The 22,005-nt window shown below is 43.6% G+C and overlaps 1 protein-coding gene across 1 annotated transcript in view; it reads right to left on the bottom strand.

Annotated features, from left to right (window-relative positions):
* LOC126424714 (fibrillin-2) overlaps positions 1-22,005 on the bottom strand; it is a 161,950-nt gene that overhangs the window by 91,344 nt on the left and 48,601 nt on the right. Inside the window, exon 2 of the mRNA XM_050087436.1 lies at positions 17,762-17,846. Coding sequence (XP_049943393.1) covers positions 17,762-17,846 — 85 coding nt within the window. The remainder of the gene's footprint in view (positions 1-17,761; positions 17,847-22,005) is intronic.

The following is a 22,005-nucleotide window of genomic DNA, read 5'->3' as shown; positions in this document are numbered from 1 at the left end:
GGCTCGTCACGATACGCCCGTCACTACTCTTGATGAACTGTGGCATCGTGTCGAAGCTGCATGGGCAGCTGTACCTGTACACGCCATCCAAGCTCTGTTTGACTCAATGCACAGGCGTATCGAGGCCGTTATTACGGCCAGAGGTGGTTGTTCTGGGTACAGATTTCTCAGGATCTATGCACCCAAATTGCGTGAAAATGTAATCACATGTCAGTTCTAGTATAATATATTTGTCCAATGAATACCCGTTGATCATCTGCATTTCTTCTTGGTGTAGCAATTTTAATTGCCCTATGCGGTCATGGCGAAGTCGGATAAACATTTGCCACTGCTTTGCTCCATAAATAACCCAGCAGTTAAGCGCGAATGGAGTCGTTCAGACGGATCGATGGGGTACACGACTTTCGCACCCGATTGCCTGCTTGCAGCGAAGTGACTTCCGGCACAAGTCTGTTGTAGATATCCTGCACGGTACGGACAACAGCCGTTACTTGGTGAGATGGCTGTCTCACCATAATCACCAGTCGGAGAGTTCAACACCAGGGCTTGCCTCTGTCGCAGTTGGGAGGACGAGGAGGTTTTCCGCTCAGGACGCCAGCGCTCCTCACATTCTGGCGGACTGAACAGGGCCTGCCTCTGGACGGAACGCCAGCATTATCGAACTCCACGGCTACGCAGAACCGCCGTCGTGGTACGGCAGAATGACGTAGGAGGGAGGTAAGCCGGAGGTGGCAGAGCACCTCGCAGGCCGCCGTGTGTGAGTTCAGTACACGTGCCGCCAGCAGTCACTGCCTCAGCGTCCCGGTACAGCTGGAGCCGAGCCGCCGCCAGTGCAGCGGAAGGCTGGAACCAAGTGTGCTGTGCCAGCTGCCTGGAGCGGGCTGAAGGCCGCTTACGACGCGGTTCGTCAGCAGGCATAGACAGACGATGCCAACCACCAGTTATGGAAATAAATAACTAATACTGAATCACGTCAGATGAATTCGCAGTTGCAAACAATGACTAACATCTGCTGTAGAATGGAAGGACGAGAATAAAAGTGTGTGCCGGAGCGGGACTCGAACCCGGATTTCCCGCTCATCGCGATCGGTCGCCTTACCAGTCGGCTATCTTTTTTTTTTAGGATGTTTCATATCCTTTTTTGATTTTTCTTTTTACAGTAAGAAATATTATACCTCCTATGTGGTGAAACTAAATTCAATCCTCAGTATATGTACGAGGGGCGTTCAGAAAGTAAGCTCCGATCGGTCGGGAAATGGAAACGACTATGAAAATCCGATAAAGCTTTGCACAGATGTGTTGGGTAGTGTCTCTAGTATAACCCCAGTTAGCATCACGTCGCTCTTCTCATTTCTGAGCTCGCAGTGAGTGCGTAAAGATGTCTAGAAAATAGTGTTTGCCGCCAAGTACGAGGGCCTGGTGAGAAATTTCGCCTGAAGCTATGCAGCTAACATTACATAACTGTCGTGCTGTTTCGTCTTCACGACAATTCTCAGCCGCATTCTGCAGGGGCAGTGAAGATGCTCCTGCATCGTTTTCAAATGGAAATGTGAGATTACCCACAATACAGTCCGCAATGGTCTCCCCCTGAGTTTCATCTCTGGTCACATGAACCGCTGTCTTTGAAGACAACATTTTGACACAGACAACGAGGTGTAGGCCAGCGTGGAGAATTGGCGGAAAGCACTGGCGGCTGCCTTCTATGATGAGGCTATTGAAAAGTTCGTACAACGCTATGACAAAAGTCTAAGTCAGAACGGCGACTACGTAGAGAAGTAGCTGAAAGGTGTAGCTAATTGTTACAAGTAAAACATTTCTGATGTTCACTGTGGTTTCAATTTGGCAATCAATCGGAGCTTACTTTCTGAACAGGCCTCGTAATTAAAGTAAATTTCTCTCTTCATGAGTGTGGATTTCACTGGAACACAGATCTGGTTTCTGGTTGGACCGCAGGAAATTATAATGGTGAAAATAATTTTTTTTTCCCTTCTTCTTGCCCCAACGACAAAACAGTTAAAGTTCTAGAGTATTAAATTCTTTAAGCGTAGAAATTGATATGTAAATGTAGTATGAGGGGGAGTTGGAAAATAAGTTTCCCCTGTCGACTGTGGGCAGAGTTTTGTGTTATGGGCGAAAGACGACACGTCATCACATGTCCGAAAGAGGCTCAAAAGCACCCTGTCTGAAGGTAAAGTGTTACTTACCATTTTCTGGGACGCCAAAGGAGTTTTGCTGCTGGACTTCCTGGAGGATGCAACTACTTAAACCTAACTAACCTAAGCACATCACACACATGCATGCCCGAGGCAGGATTCGAACCTGCGACCGTAGCAGTCGCGCGGCTCCAGACTGTAGCACCTAGAACCAGTCGGCCATTCCGGCCGGCACCGAATTAAAACTCTGTGTTGGGAGCGCCTACACCATCCGCCTTACAGTCCGGATCTCGCACCAAGCGACTTCCGTCTGTTTCCTGCTTTGAAGAAGACTCTCGGCGGAAGGCGCTTTGGCAGCAGTGCTGACGGCAAACAAGCCGTTCTACGCTTCTTCCGTATGCAACGCCCTGATTTTTTCCTGGAAGGCATTTTGAAGTTTATAAAGCGGTATGAGAAATGTGTCAATGTACTTGGAAATTATGTAGAAAAATAAAGATACGTCATATCTTTAATGTCTCATTCTCTTATTTTTTCCTTTCACACACAACTCTGACCACAGTCGGCAGGGGAGACTTAAACTCCCCCACGTACATATGAGATACACGTTTAATTTGGCGACGGTTTCTTTGGTCTCATAACTTTGGTTTTCGATCATTGCCCAATTTTTCCTTGTTGCTTGTGCATAAGATGGATAAATGGTAAAAACTTTTCTCTTGTCCATGGACTGGCGAGAACCGCTTGTTTTTCACGAGTAATGTGTTGTTGAAACTCATGTATTAACTCTCCTTCCCCGTTAAAGACGCAATAGAGAAAGAATACATAAACAATGTGAGTGTTGTTGTCTTGGACGCTGGAAACGCTGTAACGCCCATGTACAGTAATTTCTTGTTGTTGTTTCAATAACATTCGTTGATAACAATCTCGCCGATTTAAACTTTATTCACTTCCATACATGCGCAATTTTGGTGCAGCCTACAGTTCAGTGTATGGCAGTGTCAATTTCTCCACAGAGCGGGCAGCATGGTTGACTAGTCAGTTCTATTTTGTGGCGTTGCGCAGCTGTTTGAATTAAATCATGCACGAATATGTACGCTACAGAGCGCAACCGCCAACCCCATTTACTAGCGTCCAGCACTCCACTCACTGTCTAAAAATGACAATAGTAACAGTGAACTTCAAATACAAAATGACAATCTATAAATAAACTCTTAGTAACGAGAATACTAACATGTAAAACAAGTGCACTAGGAAAGTATGCACCAAAAAAATATAATTTAAAAAGTTATTAAAATTCTCCTCTTCGATATACTCATAAAGCCGAGTGAGAGAACCTTACCATATGCAAAGACATTAAAAAGAGAAAATTTTGTGGAAATATCTTGTAAAGTTTTTGAGAAAAAGGTACATATATTTTTGGAAAATAAAATTTTCAAATCGCATAAAAAGTTAAATATATATAATCCTAGGAACTTACGAGGTTGATCTGAAAAGTTCTCGGAATGGAAATAGAAAAAAAGTACTTACATCACTGAAATATTTTTTATTTCTGAATGTAGTCCCGTTGTAGATTAATGCACTTGGTCCAACGATGTTCCAGTGCCTTGATCCCATCTCGAAAATGAGTTTCCTCCAGGTCTGCAAAATAGTTGTCAACTCTGGCTATCAGTTCTTTGTTTGAAGTGAATTTTCGTCCACCAAGAAAAATTTTCAGTTTTGGGAAGAGATGGAAGTCTGACGGAGCAATATCAGGTGAATAATGCGAGTGTGGCAACAGTTCATACCTTAGTTCGTGTAATTTTGCCATGGCGACGGCACATGTTTTTGATCCAGCGTCAAGAATTGCGGCACCCATCTTGCAGATAATTTTTTCATTTCTAATTCTTCAGTTAAAAGGTGACATACCCTTTTAGATGAAATCTGGAAAGCGTGAGCAAGTACACATACTTTCAATCGGCGACCGTCCATGACCATTTTGTGCACTTTTGCAATGATTCCTGGAGTAGTGACACATCTTGGCCGATCACAGCGCGTATCATCTATGCTCTCCCGACCAAGTATAAAATCATTTGTCCACTTGGCAACAGTTGAATATGAAGGAGCAGAGTCCCCCAGTGTCGTCTGGAAATCGACATGAATGTCCTTTGCCTTCATGCCTTTCTTTACGAAGTACGTAATCACTGCTCGAATCTCGATATTTTTCATCTTCACAAGTCACTACGCAGGAACAACAACACAGCCACGCCAACGCCACAGCTCTCTTCCAAGAGCACTGGCGTGGCACGTGCTTACAGGCAACAGTCCAATGAGTATCACGTGAACAACTCGTTGCGCTAGCGCTGACCTCTCGTGGTGATTCCGAGAACTTTTCAAACCACACCCCGTAGCAGTAAATATGCTAATTTCGTGTCAAGCATGGCATAAAATTTCATTGCCATATGTTCAAAGTTGTTGATTTGGTGTATCTTTTAAATAATGCATGTTTCACATGAACGTCCCCCCTTAAATCAGTAAACAGAGCGAAATCATCGGTCCAAATACTCTATAACCATAATGACTTCGAAACGGAGGATGACGCAAGAAAGGCTGAAATGCTAAACGTCGTTATCCAGTACTGTTTGACCGAGGGAGAGCGAACTTTAGTTCCTCATTTAAACTGTCGCACGAACGATAAAATGACAGATATCGAAATAAGAGGCTAAGACGGGGATTTCAGTTCGACCCTACACAGAGTATGCGAAAAAACTCGCTCCTCTTCTAGCATAAGTGTATCGTTGGTCTCTGGAGGAGCGAAGCGCTCCAATGATCGGAAAAAGCACAGGCGATTCCCGTTTACAAAAAGGGCCGTCGAACAACCGCGCTAAACTATAGGCCGCTTATTGTTGATACAGTACGATATTGCAGTGCCTGTGTTATTCTGACCTACGACGTGAAGAAACAGTCACTGCGACAGCTATAGCCGTCAGGAAATGTATTCGCAGTCGCGAATATGGGCAGCCATCAGCTGTAGAATGACAACAGATACAATTCGTGCCAGACCTGGATTCGAACCTGCATTTTCTGCTTCTGTCACGAGCGGTCGCCTTACCATTTGGCTACCCGAGCAAGACTCGCCGTCAGACCCAGACTTCCATGTGTCTTCAACCATGTGTGTACAACACTGGGCAACATACTACCAAGTAAAATGTCTTCCCTGTACATGCACATACATAATGGATGTACGAGTACAGGTTGTACGAGGGTAATCCCAAAAGTAATGTCTCCTATATTTTATAAGTACATAGACCTGTTTATTTCTACAATTGTTTACATCAGTTTACAGCTCGAACATTTAGCTATTTTTCGACATAATCACTATTTCTGTCGATGCATTTTTGTAGTTTAACAGATTTCCTTTTTCTGACGGGCACACGTCCAGATCGTCCGCTCATATTAACATCTCAAAACTCTGGGATTTCTCTACCCACATCCACTCACCTCCAACTGCACAACTGCACAACGGCCATCCAGTTGACAGTTGTAGAGTCATTCAAAGAAAGTCTACAGTCAGTAATCCGTAAATACCGAGACCATCCAATACGATGGGGGACCCAAAAGTAACGGGAATTGGGCTGCGGTGGGTAGGGAGAGTGGGGGAAGCCATTGTTCGACCAATTGTCCGTTACGGTCACGCCACCAGAGTCAGAGTGCAAAGTTGTGTCGCTGTAAGCGCATCAGTTCGCCCGTGAGAGTTTTTTTTAGTAACACAACTTGTTCCATTTCGGTGAAAACGTGATGGTAGATTGTCAAGGGTAACGCGTGACTGTGAAAGTTTGTTTCCTCTTCCGGAAATCAGCCGCGGTAGCTATTCTACGAGCGGTTTTCACGTTTTAAAAATGGAGAAATGTCAAGTGAAGACCAACCCCGTTCAGGACGCCCCTCAACGTCAAGAAGTGACTAAAACGTCGACAAAACCAATGCCCTCGTTCGTGAAGACCGTCGCCAAACCATTCATCAGCTCTGCCAGATGTCTGGAATATCATGGAGTTCAATTCAGGGGATTTTATCCGAAGATTTTTACATGAAAAGGGTTGCAACCAAATTTGTCCCTCGCCTTCTCACAGACGAGCAAAGGGACCGCCGATTTCAGGTGTGTTTTGAGCTTCAAAATCAGCTCAAAGAGGACCCTGAATTTTATTCCAAGGTGATCACTGGTGATGAATCGTGTTTCTATGGATACGACCCCGAAACAAAGCAGCAATCAAGCCAATGGAACACAAGAAAGCTCGCCAAGTGAAGTCAAACATAAGGCAATGCTCAGTTGTTTCTTAGAATGCAGAGGTGTTGTGCACGCAGAACTCGTTCCAAATGGTTCAAATGGCTCTGAGCACAATGGGACTTAACATCTGAGGTCATCAGTCCCCTAGAACTTAGAACTACTTAAACCTAACTAACCTAAGGACATCACACACATCCGTGGCCGAGGCAGGATTCGAACCCGCGACCGTAGCGGTCGCGCGGTTCCAGACTGAAGCGCCTAGAACCGCTCGCCACACTGACCGGCGGAATTCGTTCCCCCGGGTAAAACTATCAACCAGGAGTTCTGCTTGGAGGTTTCTAAGAGATTGAGGGAGAGTATCCAGAAGAAAAGTGCAGATCTTTGGCGCACAGGCGACAGGTTCTTCCATCATAACAACGCGCCTCCCACACCGCCCTCTCCGTAAAGCAGTTTTTGACTAAAACCGGCATGACACCGATTGTCCAACCCCCCCTCTCCCTTACTCACCGGATCTAGGCCCAGTGGTTTCTTTTTGTTCCCGAGACTCAAAAAGAACATGAAAGGAAAGCGTTTTGTCATTGTGGAGGAGGTCAAACAACAATCGCTGGAAGGCATGCGGAACATGGTGATAAGTGAATTTAAAATCTGTTTTGAACAACGGAAGCATCGTCTGAAGAAGTGCGTTATGGTCAAAGGAGAATACTTCAAAGGCGATAAAAAATTGGTGCAAAAATATTAAGAAATAAAAACTTTACGATAAATTCACCGTTTTTTTGGGCCCCGCCTCGTACTGGTTGGAGGCGACTTGAGCCTACCAAGTATAGACTGGGATATCTGTAGATTACTAGGAGGGGGGGGGGGGGGGGGAGACAGTCATGCGAAATACTATTGAACAAGTTTTCTGGAAACTGTCATGAGCAGCTAGCTCGGCAGCCCAAACGCAACGGAAATATCTTAGATCTTGTAGCTACAATTAGGCAGGCCTTTATCGACAATGTCGGTATAGCAACGGGGTTTAGAGATCATGATGTATTATAGCAACTATTACTACGAAAGTTTATAAATCAATCAAGAAGGCTACGAGTGTGTTTCTGCTAGACTTGGCAAGTAGGCAGTTGTTGGCTTCTCACTTAGACAGAGAACTAATACCACTTAGTTGGCAAAGTTTAAACAGTTTATAAATCGTGGTCTGGGGAGTTATGTGCCTAGTATGTCGATAAAGGATGGAAAAGATCCGCCGTGATTGAATAACGAAATTCGGAAGATAATGAGGAAGCAGGGGCTGTTGCATTTTCGGTTCAAAGGAGAACCCACAGATGACAACGAACGAAGTTTAGTAGAGATTCGTGCGTCTGTGAAAAAATCTATGCGTGAAGCATACAACTACAACCGTCTCACCTTAGTAAAAGGTCTGGCAGGGAACCCGAGAAAATTTTGGTCCTACGTAAAATCGCTAAGAGGGTCTTACGACTTTCCATACAGTCCCTTGTTGACCAGTCTGGTTTGGCAGTTGAAGATAGCAAAACGAAAGCCAAAGTTTTAAATTTCACGTTCAAGAAATCGTTAACACAGAAGAATTCTATAAAAAAAACCGCCATTTGACCATCGGAAAGTCTCCAGTATAGAAGGCATAGTAACAAGCATCCTTGGCGTAGAGAAACAACTGAAAGATTTGAAAGGAAATAAATCACCAGGTCCGGATTGGTTTGATGCGGCCCGCCACGAATTGCTTTCCTGTGCTAACCTCTTCATCTCAGAGTAGCACTTGCAACCTACGTCCTCAGTTATTTGCTTGACGTATTCCAATCTCTGTCTTCCTCTACAGTTTTTGCCCTCTACAGCTCCCTCTAGTACCATGGAAGTCATTCCCTCATGTCTTAGCAGATGTCCTATCATCCTGTCCCTTCTCCTTATCAGTGTTTTCCACATATTCCTTTCCTCTCCGATTCTGCGTAGAACCTTCTCAATCCTTACCTTATCAGTCCACCTAATTTTCAACATTCGTCTATAGCACCACATCTCAAATGCTTCGATTCTCTTCTGTTCCGGTTTTCCCAGTCCATGTTTCACTACCATACAATGCTGTACTCCAGACGTACATCCTCAGAAATTTCTTCCTCAAATTAAGGCCGGTATTTGATATTAGTGGACTTCTCTTGGCCAGAAATGCCTTTTTTGCCATAGCGAGTCTGCTTTTGATGTCCTCCTTGCTCCGTCCGTCATTGGTTATTTTACTGCCTAGGTAGCAGAATTCCTTAACTTCATTGACTTCGTGACCATCAATCCTGATGTTAAGTTTCTCGCTGTTCTCATTTCTACTACTTCTCATTACCTTCGTCTTTCTCCGATTTACTCTCAAACCATATTGTGTACTCATTAGACTGTTCATTCCGTTCAGCAGATCATTTAATTCTTCTTCGCTTTCACTCAGGATAGCAATGTCATCAGAGAATCGTATCATTGATATCCTTTCACCTTGTATTTTAATTCCACTCCTGAACCTTTCTTTTATTTCCATCATTGCTTTCTCGATGTACAGATTGAAGAGTAGGGGCGAAAGGCTACAGCCTTGTCTTACACCCTTCTTAATACGAGCACTTCGTTCTTGATCGTCCAGTCTTATTATTCCCTCTTGGTTGTTGTACATATTGTATATGACCCGTCTCTCCCTATAGCTTACCCCTACTTTTTTCAGAATCTCGAACAGCTTGCACCATTTTATATTGTCGAACGCTTTTTCCAGGTCGACAAATCCGATGAAAGTGTCTTGATTTTTCTTTAGCCTTGCTTCCATTATTAGCCGTAAGGTCAGAATTGCCTCTCTCGTCCCTTTACTTTTCCTAAAGCCAAACTGATCGTCACCTAGCGCATTCTCAATTTTCTTTTCCATTCTTCTGTATATTATTCTTGTAAGCAGCTTCGATGCATGAGCTATTAAGCTGATTGTGCGATAATTCTCGCACTTGTCAGCTCTTGCCGTCTTCGGAATTGTGTGGATGATGCTTTTCCCAAAGTCAGATGGTATATCGCCAGACTCATATATTCTACACACCAACGTGAATAGTCGTTTTGTTGCCACTTCCCCCAATGATTTTAGAAATTCTGATGGAATGTTATCTATTCCTTCTGCCTTATTTGACCGTAAGTCCTCCAAAGCTCTTTTAAATTCCGATTCTAATACTGGATCCCCTATTTCTTCTAAATCGACTCCTGTTTCTTCTTCTATCACATCAGACAAATCTTCACCCTCATAGAGGCTTTCAATGTATTCTTTCCACCTATCTGCTCTCTCCTCTGCATTTAACAGTGGAATTCCCGTTGCACTCTTAATGTTACCACCGTTGCTTTCAATCTCACCAAAGGTTGTTTTGACTTTCCTGTATGCTGAGTCTGTCCTTCAGACAATCATATCTCTTTCGATGTCTTCACATTTTTCCTGCAGCCATTTCTTCTTAGCTTCCCTGCACCTCCTATTTATTTCATTCCTCAGCGACTTGTACTTCTGTATTCCTGATTTTCCAGGAACATGTTTGTACTTCCTCCTTTCATCAATCAACTGAAGTATTTCTTCTGTTACCCATGGTTTCTTCGCAGCTACCATCTTTGTACCTATGTTTTCCTTCCCAACTTCTGTGATGGCCCTTTTTAGAGATGTCGATTCCTCTTCAACTGTATTGCCTACTGCGCTATTCCTTATTGCTGTATCTATAGCGTTAGAGAACTTCAAACGTATCTCGTCATTCCTTAGTACTTCCGTATCCCACTTCTTTGCGTATTGATTCTTCCTGACTAATGTCTTGAACTTCAGCCTACTCTTCATCACTACTATATTGTGATCTGAGTCTATATCTGCTCCTGGGTACGCCTTACAATCCAGTATCTGATTTCCGAATCTCTGTCTGACCATGATGTAATCTAATTGAAATCTTCCCGTATCTCCCGGCCTTTTCCAAGTATACCTCCTCCTCTTGTGATTCTTGAACAGGGTATTCGCTATTACTAGCTGAAACTTGTTACAGAACTCAATTAGTCTTTTTCCTCTTTCATTCCTTGTCCCAAGCCCATATTCTCCTGTAACCTTTTCTTCTACTCCTTCCCCTACAACTGCATTCCAGTCGCACATGACTATTAGATTTTCGTCCCCATTTACATACTGCATTACCCTTTCAACATCCTCATACACTTTCTCTATCTGTTCATCTTCAGCTTGCGACGTCGGCATGTATACCTGAACTATCGTTGTCGGTGTTGGTCTGCTGTCGATTCTGATTAGAACAACCCGGTCACTGAACAGTTCACAGTAACACACCCTCTGCCCTACCTTCCTATTCATAACGAATCCTACACCTGTTATACCATTTTCTGCTGCTGTTGATATTACCCGATACTCATCTGACCAGAAAACCTTGTCTTCCTTCTACTTCATTTCACTGACCCCCACTATATCTAGATTGAGCCTTTGCATTTCCCTTTTCAGATGTTCTAGTTTCCTTACCACGTTCGAGCTTCTGACATTCCACGCCCCGACTCGTAGAACGTTATTCTTTCGTTGATTATTCAATCTTTTTCTCATGGTAACCTCCCCCTTGGCAGTCCCCTCCCGGAGATCCGAATGGGGGACTATTCCGGAATCTTTTGCCAATGGAGAGATCATCATGACACTTCTTCAATTACAGGCCACATGTCCTGTGGATACACGTTACGTGTCTTTAATGCAGTGGTTTCCATTGCCTTCTGCATCCTCATGTCGTTGATCATTGCTGATTCTTCCGCCTTTAGGGGCAATTTCCCACCCCTAGGACAAGAGAGTGCCCTGAACCTCTACCCGCTCCTCCGCCCTCTTTGACAAGGCCGTTGGCAGAATGAGGCTGACTTCTTATGCCGGATGTCTACGGCCGCCAATGCTGATTATTTATCAAAATTTAGGCCACTGGGATCGAACCCGGGACCGAAGACGTTTTGATTATGAATCAAAGACGCTACCCCTAGACCACTGGAATACTCTTACCTAGCCTCCATTTATCGTGAATCTCTTGCTTTGCACAAAGTGCCAAACGAATGGAAAAAAGCGCAGGCGACTGTAGTATATAAGGAGGGGAAAAGAACGGACCCGCTAAATTAAAGGCCAATATCCCCATCTTCAGTTGCTGCAGAATCCTTGAACATATTATCAGTTCGAATATATTAAGTTTCCTTGAGACTGAGAAGCTTATGCCCACGAATCAGTGTGGTTTTAGAAAGCATCGCGAAACCCATGATATAATGCGAACTATGGATGACGGGCAACAGCCAGATTCCATATTTCTAGATTTTCGAAAACCATTCGACACAGTACCGCACTGCAGACTGGTAACGAAGGTACGTCCACTGGAATATGGCTCAAATGGCTCTGAGCACTATGGGACTTATCTTCTATCAGTCCCCTAGAACTTAGAACTACTTAAACCTAACTAACCTAAGGACATCACACACATCCATGCCCGGGGCAGGATTCGAACCTGCGTCCGTAGCAGTCCCGCGGTTCCGGACTGCGCGCCTAGAACCACTAGACCACCGCGGCCGGCTCCACTGGAATAGGATCCCAGATATGGGACTCGTTCGAAGACTTCGTAAGTAGTAGAACCCAGTATGTTGTCCTCGACAGCGAGTGTTCATCAGAGACAAGGGTATCGCCAGGAGTGCCTCAGGGAAGCGTGGTAGGTCCGTTGCTATTTTCCATATACATAAATGATCTGGCATTCAGGGATGGGCAGCGGTCTGTGGTTATTCGCTGATGAGCTGTAGTGTACAGGAAGTTGTCGAAGATAAGAGACTATAGGTTGATACAAGATGACCTAGACAAAATTTCTAGTAAGTGTGATGAGTGGCAGCTGGTTCTTAATGTAGAAAAATGTAAGTTAATTCGGATGAGTAGGAAAAACGAACCCGTAATTTTCGGGTACAGCAGTAGTAGTGTCCTAGATGACACAGTCACGTCGGCTGAATACCCGGGCGTAACACTGCGAAGCGATATGAAATGGAATGAGCATGTGAGGATTGTGAAAGGGAATGGCCGACGTCGGTTTATTGGGGGAATTTAGGAAAGTGCGACTCATCTGTAAAGGAGCCCGCATATAGGACGCTGGTGTGACCTCTTGTTGAGCATTGCTCGTGTGTTTTGGATCCGCACCAGGTCGGATTGAAGGAAGACATCGAGGCAATTCCGAGGGGGGCTGCTAGACTTGTTACCGGTAGGTTCGATAAGTATGTGAGTATTACGGATATGCGAATACCTGGAGGGAAGAAGACATTCATTTCGAAGAACACTACTGATAAAGTTTAGAGACCCGGAATTTGAAGCTGACTGCAGAACAATCCTACTGCCACCAACAAACATTTCGCCCAGCGACCACGAAGATGAGGCACGAGAAATTAGGGCTCATACGTAGGCATATAGGCAGTCGTTTTTCCGTCGTCCTATCTGCGAGTGGACCAGAAAAGGAAACGGGTAGTTGTGGTACAGGGTACCCTCTGCCACGCACCGTACCAAGACTTACGGAGTATGTATGTAGACGTAGATGTAAAAGCGGAGCGTAGACGGTATAGAAGTGTCTCGGTTTTAAGTTTGGAAGGCTCAAGTACCCAATGATAGGCTTAACCTTCGCGTAGTATCAAGGGGAAGGGGGGGGGGCAGTTACTTTGTAACCACCTTTTGAAAGTATTGTCTGGTACTTCGCACTTCCAAATTTTGAAAAAAAATTGTTGTTTGAATGACATTCAGATTCCGTAACTGTTTTAACTCAACACTGCCCTCTTTACACCCGGCACTTGGCTGTGAACTGGCATATTTAATGGATGTTTGAAATTAGATTGCAAAGAACAGAAAAATGATAGGAATATGGTTCTTGCATCATTTAAAAGGAAAAAGTAAGAGCTTTACATGAATGTGAGTTTATTTTACAATATAAAATATAAATGGGTGTTATAATTAAAAAAAGAAAACACAAAAAAGTCGTGGATAAAAAAGTTTTACATGATCTCTCTCTTGAGTAATGCCATTATCACTGTATCTAAATTTAAAACAAAATATCACTGGACTGTCTAACTGCAGGTACCTGTAAACTAGAGTATTTTAATAGTTCACATGTAGTTAGCCTTTGTGTGAAAATCCTAGAAACACTGGGACGCAGAGGCCAACGTCACAGTCTTTGCACCACCATCTACTTTCCTTCCTGATGCGCTTACCCGTCTTTTTCTTCCCCCTGCCTGAACACACTTTGCAATACCTAGTAGTATTCACCCTGTTTGCAGTGAGTGGGACCTTTTTTGGAAAGTGCCTTGCAAATGTCCTGTCAATTTGTGAGGATGAAGCGGCTTGTTGTTGAAAAATATTTACGCCCTTCTCAGCCAATTTCTTCCTCACTCTGTGTATAAAGTCTACTAGAGATACATTCTTCCTAGTGTTCTCTTTATATAAAATAAAACTGTTGACAGTTGACACGATAAACAAGTGGAAAGACAGCTTTTACTACCACTTCAAAGTTTTTCGGGCAAACGGATAATAGCTGGAGAACTGATCTGCTCTGTCAACTCCAGCTTTATTCTTATTGTTATCAATAATAACGACTGGCTTTACAATTTCTGCTATCCCATCTTTGGCTTTCACTTGAATACTAGTGTTGGTAGACTTATGCTTTGTGGAAAGACAAAAACGATCTCGTTTTGACTTCCACTTCATTGCCAAGAGATGGTGTTTCCTTTGAAAAACTATCTTTTTTTTTTTTAGTTTTAGTGTTGTGAATATTTGTCGCAAACCTTTCCTGTTTTCCATTGCAGTTCCCACTCCAAGAACTTTATTTTCCCACAACATGTCCAAAAGAGATGGACTGGTGTAGTACCTATCCATATAAATGCAATGTCCTTTGCCAAAGTACTGTGAACAAAACCTTTTTACAAGGCCCTGGATACTATTGTCAACACTGCCTGCAGAACCTGTCTATACATCAGAGTTTAGCATATAACCAGTTGATGAATCGCAGAGAGCATAGAATTTTATTCCATATTTATTGGGTTTGTTTTTCATGTATACTCTGTAGCTTGTTCTACCACGAAAGGGACACATTGCCTCATCTATTGTGAGATTCATGCCTGTACGAAAACTAATTTTTCTTTTATTCACAAAGAAATCAAACAAAGGCCTCACTTTGTGAAGTGGGTCGCGCTTTTCTTCGCCTCTGCTAATGAACGTAGCGTTGTCATTCAAGTGTAACATCGACAATGTAGCGCAAAATCGATCGCGACTCAACAATTTACTCGCAAATCCTGTCTGCGGAAACGGGTCTGTTGACTAATAATCACTGATTTTCGGCAATTTGACGACGCACATATGCAAAATAATACTGAGAGACCAGTAAATCTCTTGCAATTTTACTGCAGACCACTTGTGCCAAACAGAGTTTATTTTCCGGCTACCTTTGCGTTTAATTGCCGTAATAACGTTACCAGCGTACCGATTCGTTTCACTTTTGATGAGCCGAATACGGTCGTCATCAAAGAAATAACTAAAATATTGAAGTTCCTCAGGGGCACCTGAAAAATGCGATGCCTCGCCGACTACTTCCTGGAAATCCGGCAGTGATGGCTGATCGTCTGGTTCCGACCAGTCTTGCTCTTCGTGCTCAGTGAGGCACACACGACCAGCTACCACGGATGGTGACTGATGGTCTGTACCACTGTCTGCATAGAAAAAAATAATGCTAAAATTGGTACTAAAAGGTACTAAATGCAAGTGAAGTAATGAACATTACTCACAATACAAAATGCGGTAACGAACTCTTCACTTTATGAACAATTGAGACGTATGCATACCTGAATCATCACTTGTACTTTCGTCTGGAGAGTACGAATCCTCTTTGTCAGAATCGTCAGTTTTAGATCCTGCATCTCCATAAAGAATATCTAAGATCTCTGCTTCTGTCAACTCGCTGCGCGTTATTTTCACGGTCGTAAACACCTGTGAATGAAATGCAGGTAACTTCTTCGCCTTTGCAGTGCTCACAGCCCCTCCCAGGATGAGATAGCCGATAAGTGCTTGCCTCGTGCGGAAGAAGAATGAAATACGTCCACAATAGTTGACGAAACTACTTCGGAGACGCGGTAAACGCGCTCACGGAGCCAAATAGAAGCTCTCCCGTACGGGTACCGTGCTGTAAGTGTTAAATTCTTAGTATAACTTAATCCAAAAATTTAATTCTTAGTAGTAAATGTAATTTTCGCAACAACGGTCGTATTCATCTTCACTTAAAACTTCCAGGCTGATAGGCCGTGGTCGAAGTATAAAACTGTCTCCTGACGTTTCGCCTCCGACTACGGGAGACATCCTCGGAGGTACAGTTGCGAACTGCTAAGAGAACTCGAGGAAGCGCTGATTATACAGGCAGTACAGAGGGCGCCACTGTCGTGTACGTGGCTCCGGCTATGAGATTGTCTCTGGTAATGCCAACATTCTCGATTGAAAGTAATCGATCGTCACGCTTGCGGTGCAACGCTGACATCCAAATTTTATCTAGTTTAACACCTTCGTCTTTCCTCTTAAAATTATTACGGTGTTTATCGATCTCGATAGCCTCTCTATACAAGTGTGCATAATAATGGAAGGTTTTTGATATGGTACCGATATAAACCTGTCCACAACTACAAGGGATTTTATATACCCCCGGTGTAGTCAAAGGGTGTCGTGCATCTTTTGGCGATCTTAAAAATTCTTTTATTTTCCTGGTGGGTCTGGAAATAGTTTCCACTTCATACTTCTTTAAAACTTTCCCAATGCGATCTGTGACCTTACTAATGAACGGAAGAAAAACTTTGCCCTTGGGCGACTGTTGTTCGTCGTTACTCCTGATTCTCTGCCTAGAGCGAAGTGCTCGATCTATGTCTTTGCTAGAATAGCCATTCTTCACGAAAGTTGACCGCAGATGTACAATCTCATCTTTTAAATAAACAGGTTCACAAATTTTGCACGCCCTGTCTACCACGGTTTACATTACACCTCTTTTTTGTCTAGGGTGGTGGTTTGAATCTTTATGTCGTTTAATCACAGACACATCCAGGAAATTCAATTGCCCATTCCTTTCCGTCTCCATAGTGAATTGGATTTTTGGATTAATGCTGTTTAAATGCGTCAGGAAGGCATCCAACTCCTCTGCTCCGTGTGTCCATACTACGAACGTGTCATCGACATAACGATACCATCTGGCTGGTCTCTTACTGGCAGTCTGCAACGCCCGTTGTTCAAAAGTCTCCATAAATAAGTTAGCCACAGCAGGACTAAGAGGACTGCCCATAGCCACCCCATCAATCTGTTCATAAAAGTCACTATTGTATTGAAAGTAGCTTGTGGTGAGGCAGTGTCGGAATAATGCCACAATATCGGTGGGAAAAATATCCGCTATGCATAAGATAGCTTCGTTTCCCGGAATCATGGTAAATAACGACACAACGTCAAAACTGACGAGGATATCATCCGGGCGCACGCTCGTTTCCTTTAACTTGTCAATGAAATGAGCTGAATTTTTAATATGACTGTCCGTCCTACCGACATAAGGTTGCAGCAATGAGGCAAAGTGTCTAGCTAACTCGTGTGTTGTTCCGCCTATAGCGCTGACAATTGGCCTCAACGGAATCGCAGGTTTATGAACTTTGGGTAAGCCGCCTGGGTCACACTGATAAATCGGCCGTAGCGGAACATGTTTATCAGGAATGTGATCATGAAATAAAATTCAGCGAGACGAGCGTCATATCAAAAACCTTACATTATTATCCACGCTTATATAGAGAGGCTATCTAGATTGATAAACATCATAATAATTTTAACAGGAAAGACGAAGGTGTTAAACTAGATAAAATTTGGATGTCGGCGTTGCACCGCAAGCGTGACGATCGATTACTTTCAATCGAGAATGGTAATGCCAACAGAGACAATCTCTTAGCCGACGCCACGTGATCGACAGTGGCGCCCTCTGTACTGCCTATATAATCAGCGCTTCCTCGAGTTCTCTTCGGAGTTCGCCGCTGTACCTCCGAGGATGTCTCCCGCAGTCGGAGACGAAACGTCAGGAGAGAGTTTTATATTTCGACCACGGCCTATCAGCCCGGAAGTTTTAAGTGAAGACAATACCGGCCGTGAAAGCTTACATTGTATGGTCATATTCGTATTTTCAGGTTTAGATGGTGGTGGTAACGAACCCCTCTACTCACTGTAAACGTTGTGGAAAATACGTTGATTTTGTGTAAATAGACAGAAGCAGCAAGAGAAAATTTGCACCGAGGCCGGGACTCGAACCCAAGTATAAAGGTAGGCTTAATTCTGCCTTACCTGCGGACGTTTCCCCGTGATCCAGTTAACAAGACTGCCGAGCCGTACAGAGCGCCTGAAGGTGACCAACTGCGTCTCGGTGTACCTGAAAACAAACGCCCAATCAGAACCGTTTATGTCAAACCAACCACAAAAAGAACATTCACTCAAAAAGCATGTGCTGCAAATTGATGACATAGTGTGGTGCACTACGTAACGTCAGAATAAACAGTTCGCTCAGGACATTCTACTTAAAACCAACTACTGTCAGGTCGAAATCTTTCACATCCGAGACTGAATACATTACGTTTAAATTAGACAGCTTACGAGTATTGTTCCCGCGCGGTCTACGGCGCCTTGCCACGGTTCGTGGGGGTGCTCCTGTCGGAGGTTCGAGTCCTCCCTCGGGCATGGGTGTGTGTGTTGTCCTTAGCGTAAGTTAGGTTAGGGAGCGATGACCACAGCAGTTTGATCCTTTAAGAATCCACACACATTTGAACATTTGAGTATTCTCCATCTACATCGACATGCTTGCTCTGCTATTTACGCTTAAGTACTTGACAGACGGTTCTTCGAACCAATTTCGCACTATTTCTCTACCTTTACACTCACCAACTGCGCGCGAGAAAAACCAACGCTTAAATGTATCTGTGCGAGCTCTTGTTTCTCTTATTTTACTACGGTGATTATAACACGCTTTGTAGGTGTGTGTCAACAAAATACTTTCGTAATCCGAGGAGAAAGCTGATAACTGAAATTTCACCTCAATGAAGACTTCACATTGCTTATCATATGCGTGGCACCCTCTCCTCTACTTCGGCATTATACAATACGATATGACTTCTCAACTTCGATGTCCTCACGCAATCCTTTCAGGTATGGATCCCATTACGCAGAACAATACTCTAGCGGAGGATGGACAAGCGTAGTTTAGCAGTTTCTCTAGTGGATTTGTTGCATCTTCTTGGTGTTCTGGCAATAAAAGGCAGTCTTTGGTTCACACTCCCCGTAAATTTATCTTTGTGATCGTACTAGCTTAAGTTGCTGGTTCAAATGGCTCTGAGCACTATGCGACTTAACTTCTGAGGTCATCAGTCGCCTAGAACTTAGAACTAATTAAACCTAACTAACCTAAGGACATCACACACATCCATGCCCGAGGCAGCATTCGAACCTGCGACCGTAGCGGTCGCTCGGTTCCAGACTGTAGCGCCTAGAACCGCACGGCCACTCCGGCCGGCGTTTAAGTTGTTCGTAATTGTTAACTCCAGGTAGTTAGTTGAACTGACAGGCTTTCGATTTGTGTGATTTATCGTGCAACCGAAATTTAAAGGATACCTCGCAGCACTCAAGAGGACGAATTCGCACTTTTCAACTACGCTTAATTAATATAGCCACTGTGGGGCTAGAGAATGTGAGAGGTACAACAAGTTTGTTTGTGTGGCCATCCTCCGCAGCAAGCATATAAATACTTGTTTTGTAAATAAAACTGCCTTTTCCTACTGCTAGCTACTTCAGTTATCCCATACGCGTTTCGCCTTCTCCTGTTCTAAGGCGTCAGCAGTGGGATTTATAACGATACAGTTTTGTTAGTTACAGATTATCAAACAGTTCACTTCATGATTTGACCACAAGCCAACCACTAGAGAAGATGACATGAAAATAATTAGAATCAACAATAAAAAACACCTCCTGACCATGCAAGAAAATTACCACACACATAAAACCAAAGCAGAGGGGGAAATCCTGTTGATTAACCAAGTACACTTGCCAAGCAATTCATTATTTACACTAATAGATAGGATAATACAATAACGTTCACAAAAAGTATTAATATAATAATACTGTCGAATGTAATAATAAAAGAACCCAACATCTTCACACTCACTCATCCATGAACCCCTCCACAGAATATTGAAACAAAAAGTCAAAACAGCTGTAACCAAAGTTTTCGGCCACTCACTAACAGCTAGTATACCCGCCATCCGCCCCCCCCCCCCCCCAAGATAAAAAATATCCGCTCTATCCCACTCTCTCTCTCTCTCACTCATACACACACACGGTATAAACATCATAAATAGAAGTTCAAATGGCTCTGAGCACTATGGGACTTAACATCTGAGGTCATCAGTCCCCTAGAATTTAGAACTACTTAAACCTAACTAACCTAAGGACATCACACACATCCATGCACGAGGCAGGATTCGAACCTGCGACCGAAGCGGTCGTGCGGTTCCAGACTGTAGCGCCTAGAACCGCTCGGCCACCTCGTTCGGCAATAGAAGTTAGTATCGAACATATACTTCGTCAGGTTGGTAGCGGATAGGTAAACATACCAAAGAAGATGAAACACGTAATGGAGTCGCAATATTTACGCTGTGAAAAGCAGTATAGTTGTATCGAGTGACAAAAGAACAATAGTCCACCACAAAAAACAGTGAGAAACATGGTGAACAGTGTGTGAAGGCGAGAACACAAAGGTGTGATTATGTGGCAGTGATAAAAGTGGTAGTGCGACCTCCAGACCAGATGTGAGGAAACGCAGATCAGCAAATCGTAAGTAATTACTTTTGTTTTTACAAAAAATCGCGAAGTGAACTGTTTGATAATCTATAACTAACAAAATTGTATCGTTATATATCCCACTGATGATGCCTTAGAACAGGGGAAGGCGAAACGCGTAAATAAAATAAAGTAACTAGCAGCAGGAAAAGGCAGTTTTATTTACAAACAAGTATTTATGTGAGAGGTATGTTTAACCGCTTGCCTTCCAGTACTGGCAACTTGCGGGCGTGGCGACGTTTATCGATCTTCTGCTATTGTATAAATTTTCACGCGGAAGTAACGCAGATTCGTGAACGCGCATAACAGAAACGATCATCTTCAAATGAGGAAGTTATTTGTAGCAAGGAACTTTAAATTAATTACGCCTGCTGTAATAACCATAATAAATAGTAGAAAACTGGCATGTAATTCATTTATAAACTTTATTGATGATGTCTCGTGTTCAGAACTGCATTTAAGTACACTAACGGAGAAAATCGCAACGCCAAGAAGGAGCTGGGCGTCATAAAGGAAAGGTGATAGGCTTGCTTTTACACCTGGTTTATGTCTATTCAAATTTAGTGCCAGTCCCGTAATAGCGCCACCATGAAGATGCAAATCAGGTTTCTTTTAAATACACGCTCTAAGGTTCGCGAGATTAGACGTGGTGAGCTGATGTTAGTCAAGAATGCCTTTAAAGCGACAATGACGCCATTACTAAAACCACATTGAGTTCGAAAGAGGTCGTGTAATAGAGATACGAGAAGCTGAATGTTCCTTCTGCGATACTGCAGAAAGACTTGGCAGGACTGTAGCCACTGTAGACGAATGCTGGCAGCGGTGATCACGAGAATGTACGATCGCAAGAAGACTCGGCTACATCTACATCTACATTTACATTTATACTCCGCAAGCCACCCAACGGTGTGTGGCGGAGGGCACTTTACGTGCCACTGTCATGACCTCCCTTTCCTGTTCCAGTCGCGTATGGTTCGCGGAAAGAACGGCTGCCGAAAAGCCTCCGTGCGCGCTCGAATCTCTCTAATTTTACGTTCGTGATCTCCTCGGGAGATATAAGTACAGGGAAGCAATATCTTCGATACCTCATCCAGAATCGCACCCTCTCGAAACCTGGACAGCAAGCTACACCGCGATGCATAGCGCCTCTCTTGCAGAGTCTGCCACTTGAGTTTGCTAAATATCTCCGTAACGCTGTCACGGTTACCAAGTAACCCTGTGACGAAACACGCCGCTCTTCTTTGGATCTTCTCTATCTCCTCTGTCAACCCGACCTGGTACGAATCCCACACTGATGAGCAATAGTCAAGTATAGGCCGAACGAGTGCTGTGTAAGCCACCTCCTTTGTTGATGGGCTACGTTTTCTAAGGACTCTCCCAATGAATCTCAATCTGGCACCCGCCTTACCAACAATTAATTTTATATGATCATTCCACTTCAAATCGTTCCGTACGCCTACTCCCACATATTTTACAGAAGTAACTGCTACCAGTGTTTGTTCTGCTATCATATAATCATATAATAATACTCTAAAGGATCCTTCTTTCTATGTATTCGCAATACATTACGTCTATGTTAAGGGTCATCTTATCTTAGAAGCTAGATTAAGGAAAGGCAAACCTGCGTTTCTAGCATTTGTAGACTTAGAGAAAGCTTTTGACACTGTTGCCTGGAATACTCTCTTTCAAATTCTGAAGCTGGC

The sequence above is a fragment of the Schistocerca serialis genome, chromosome 10 (assembly GCF_023864345.2).
Source record: "Schistocerca serialis cubense isolate TAMUIC-IGC-003099 chromosome 10, iqSchSeri2.2, whole genome shotgun sequence".
Taxonomy (NCBI): domain Eukaryota; kingdom Metazoa; phylum Arthropoda; class Insecta; order Orthoptera; family Acrididae; genus Schistocerca; species Schistocerca serialis.
This window is presented reverse-complemented; position numbering and strand designations above follow the sequence as displayed.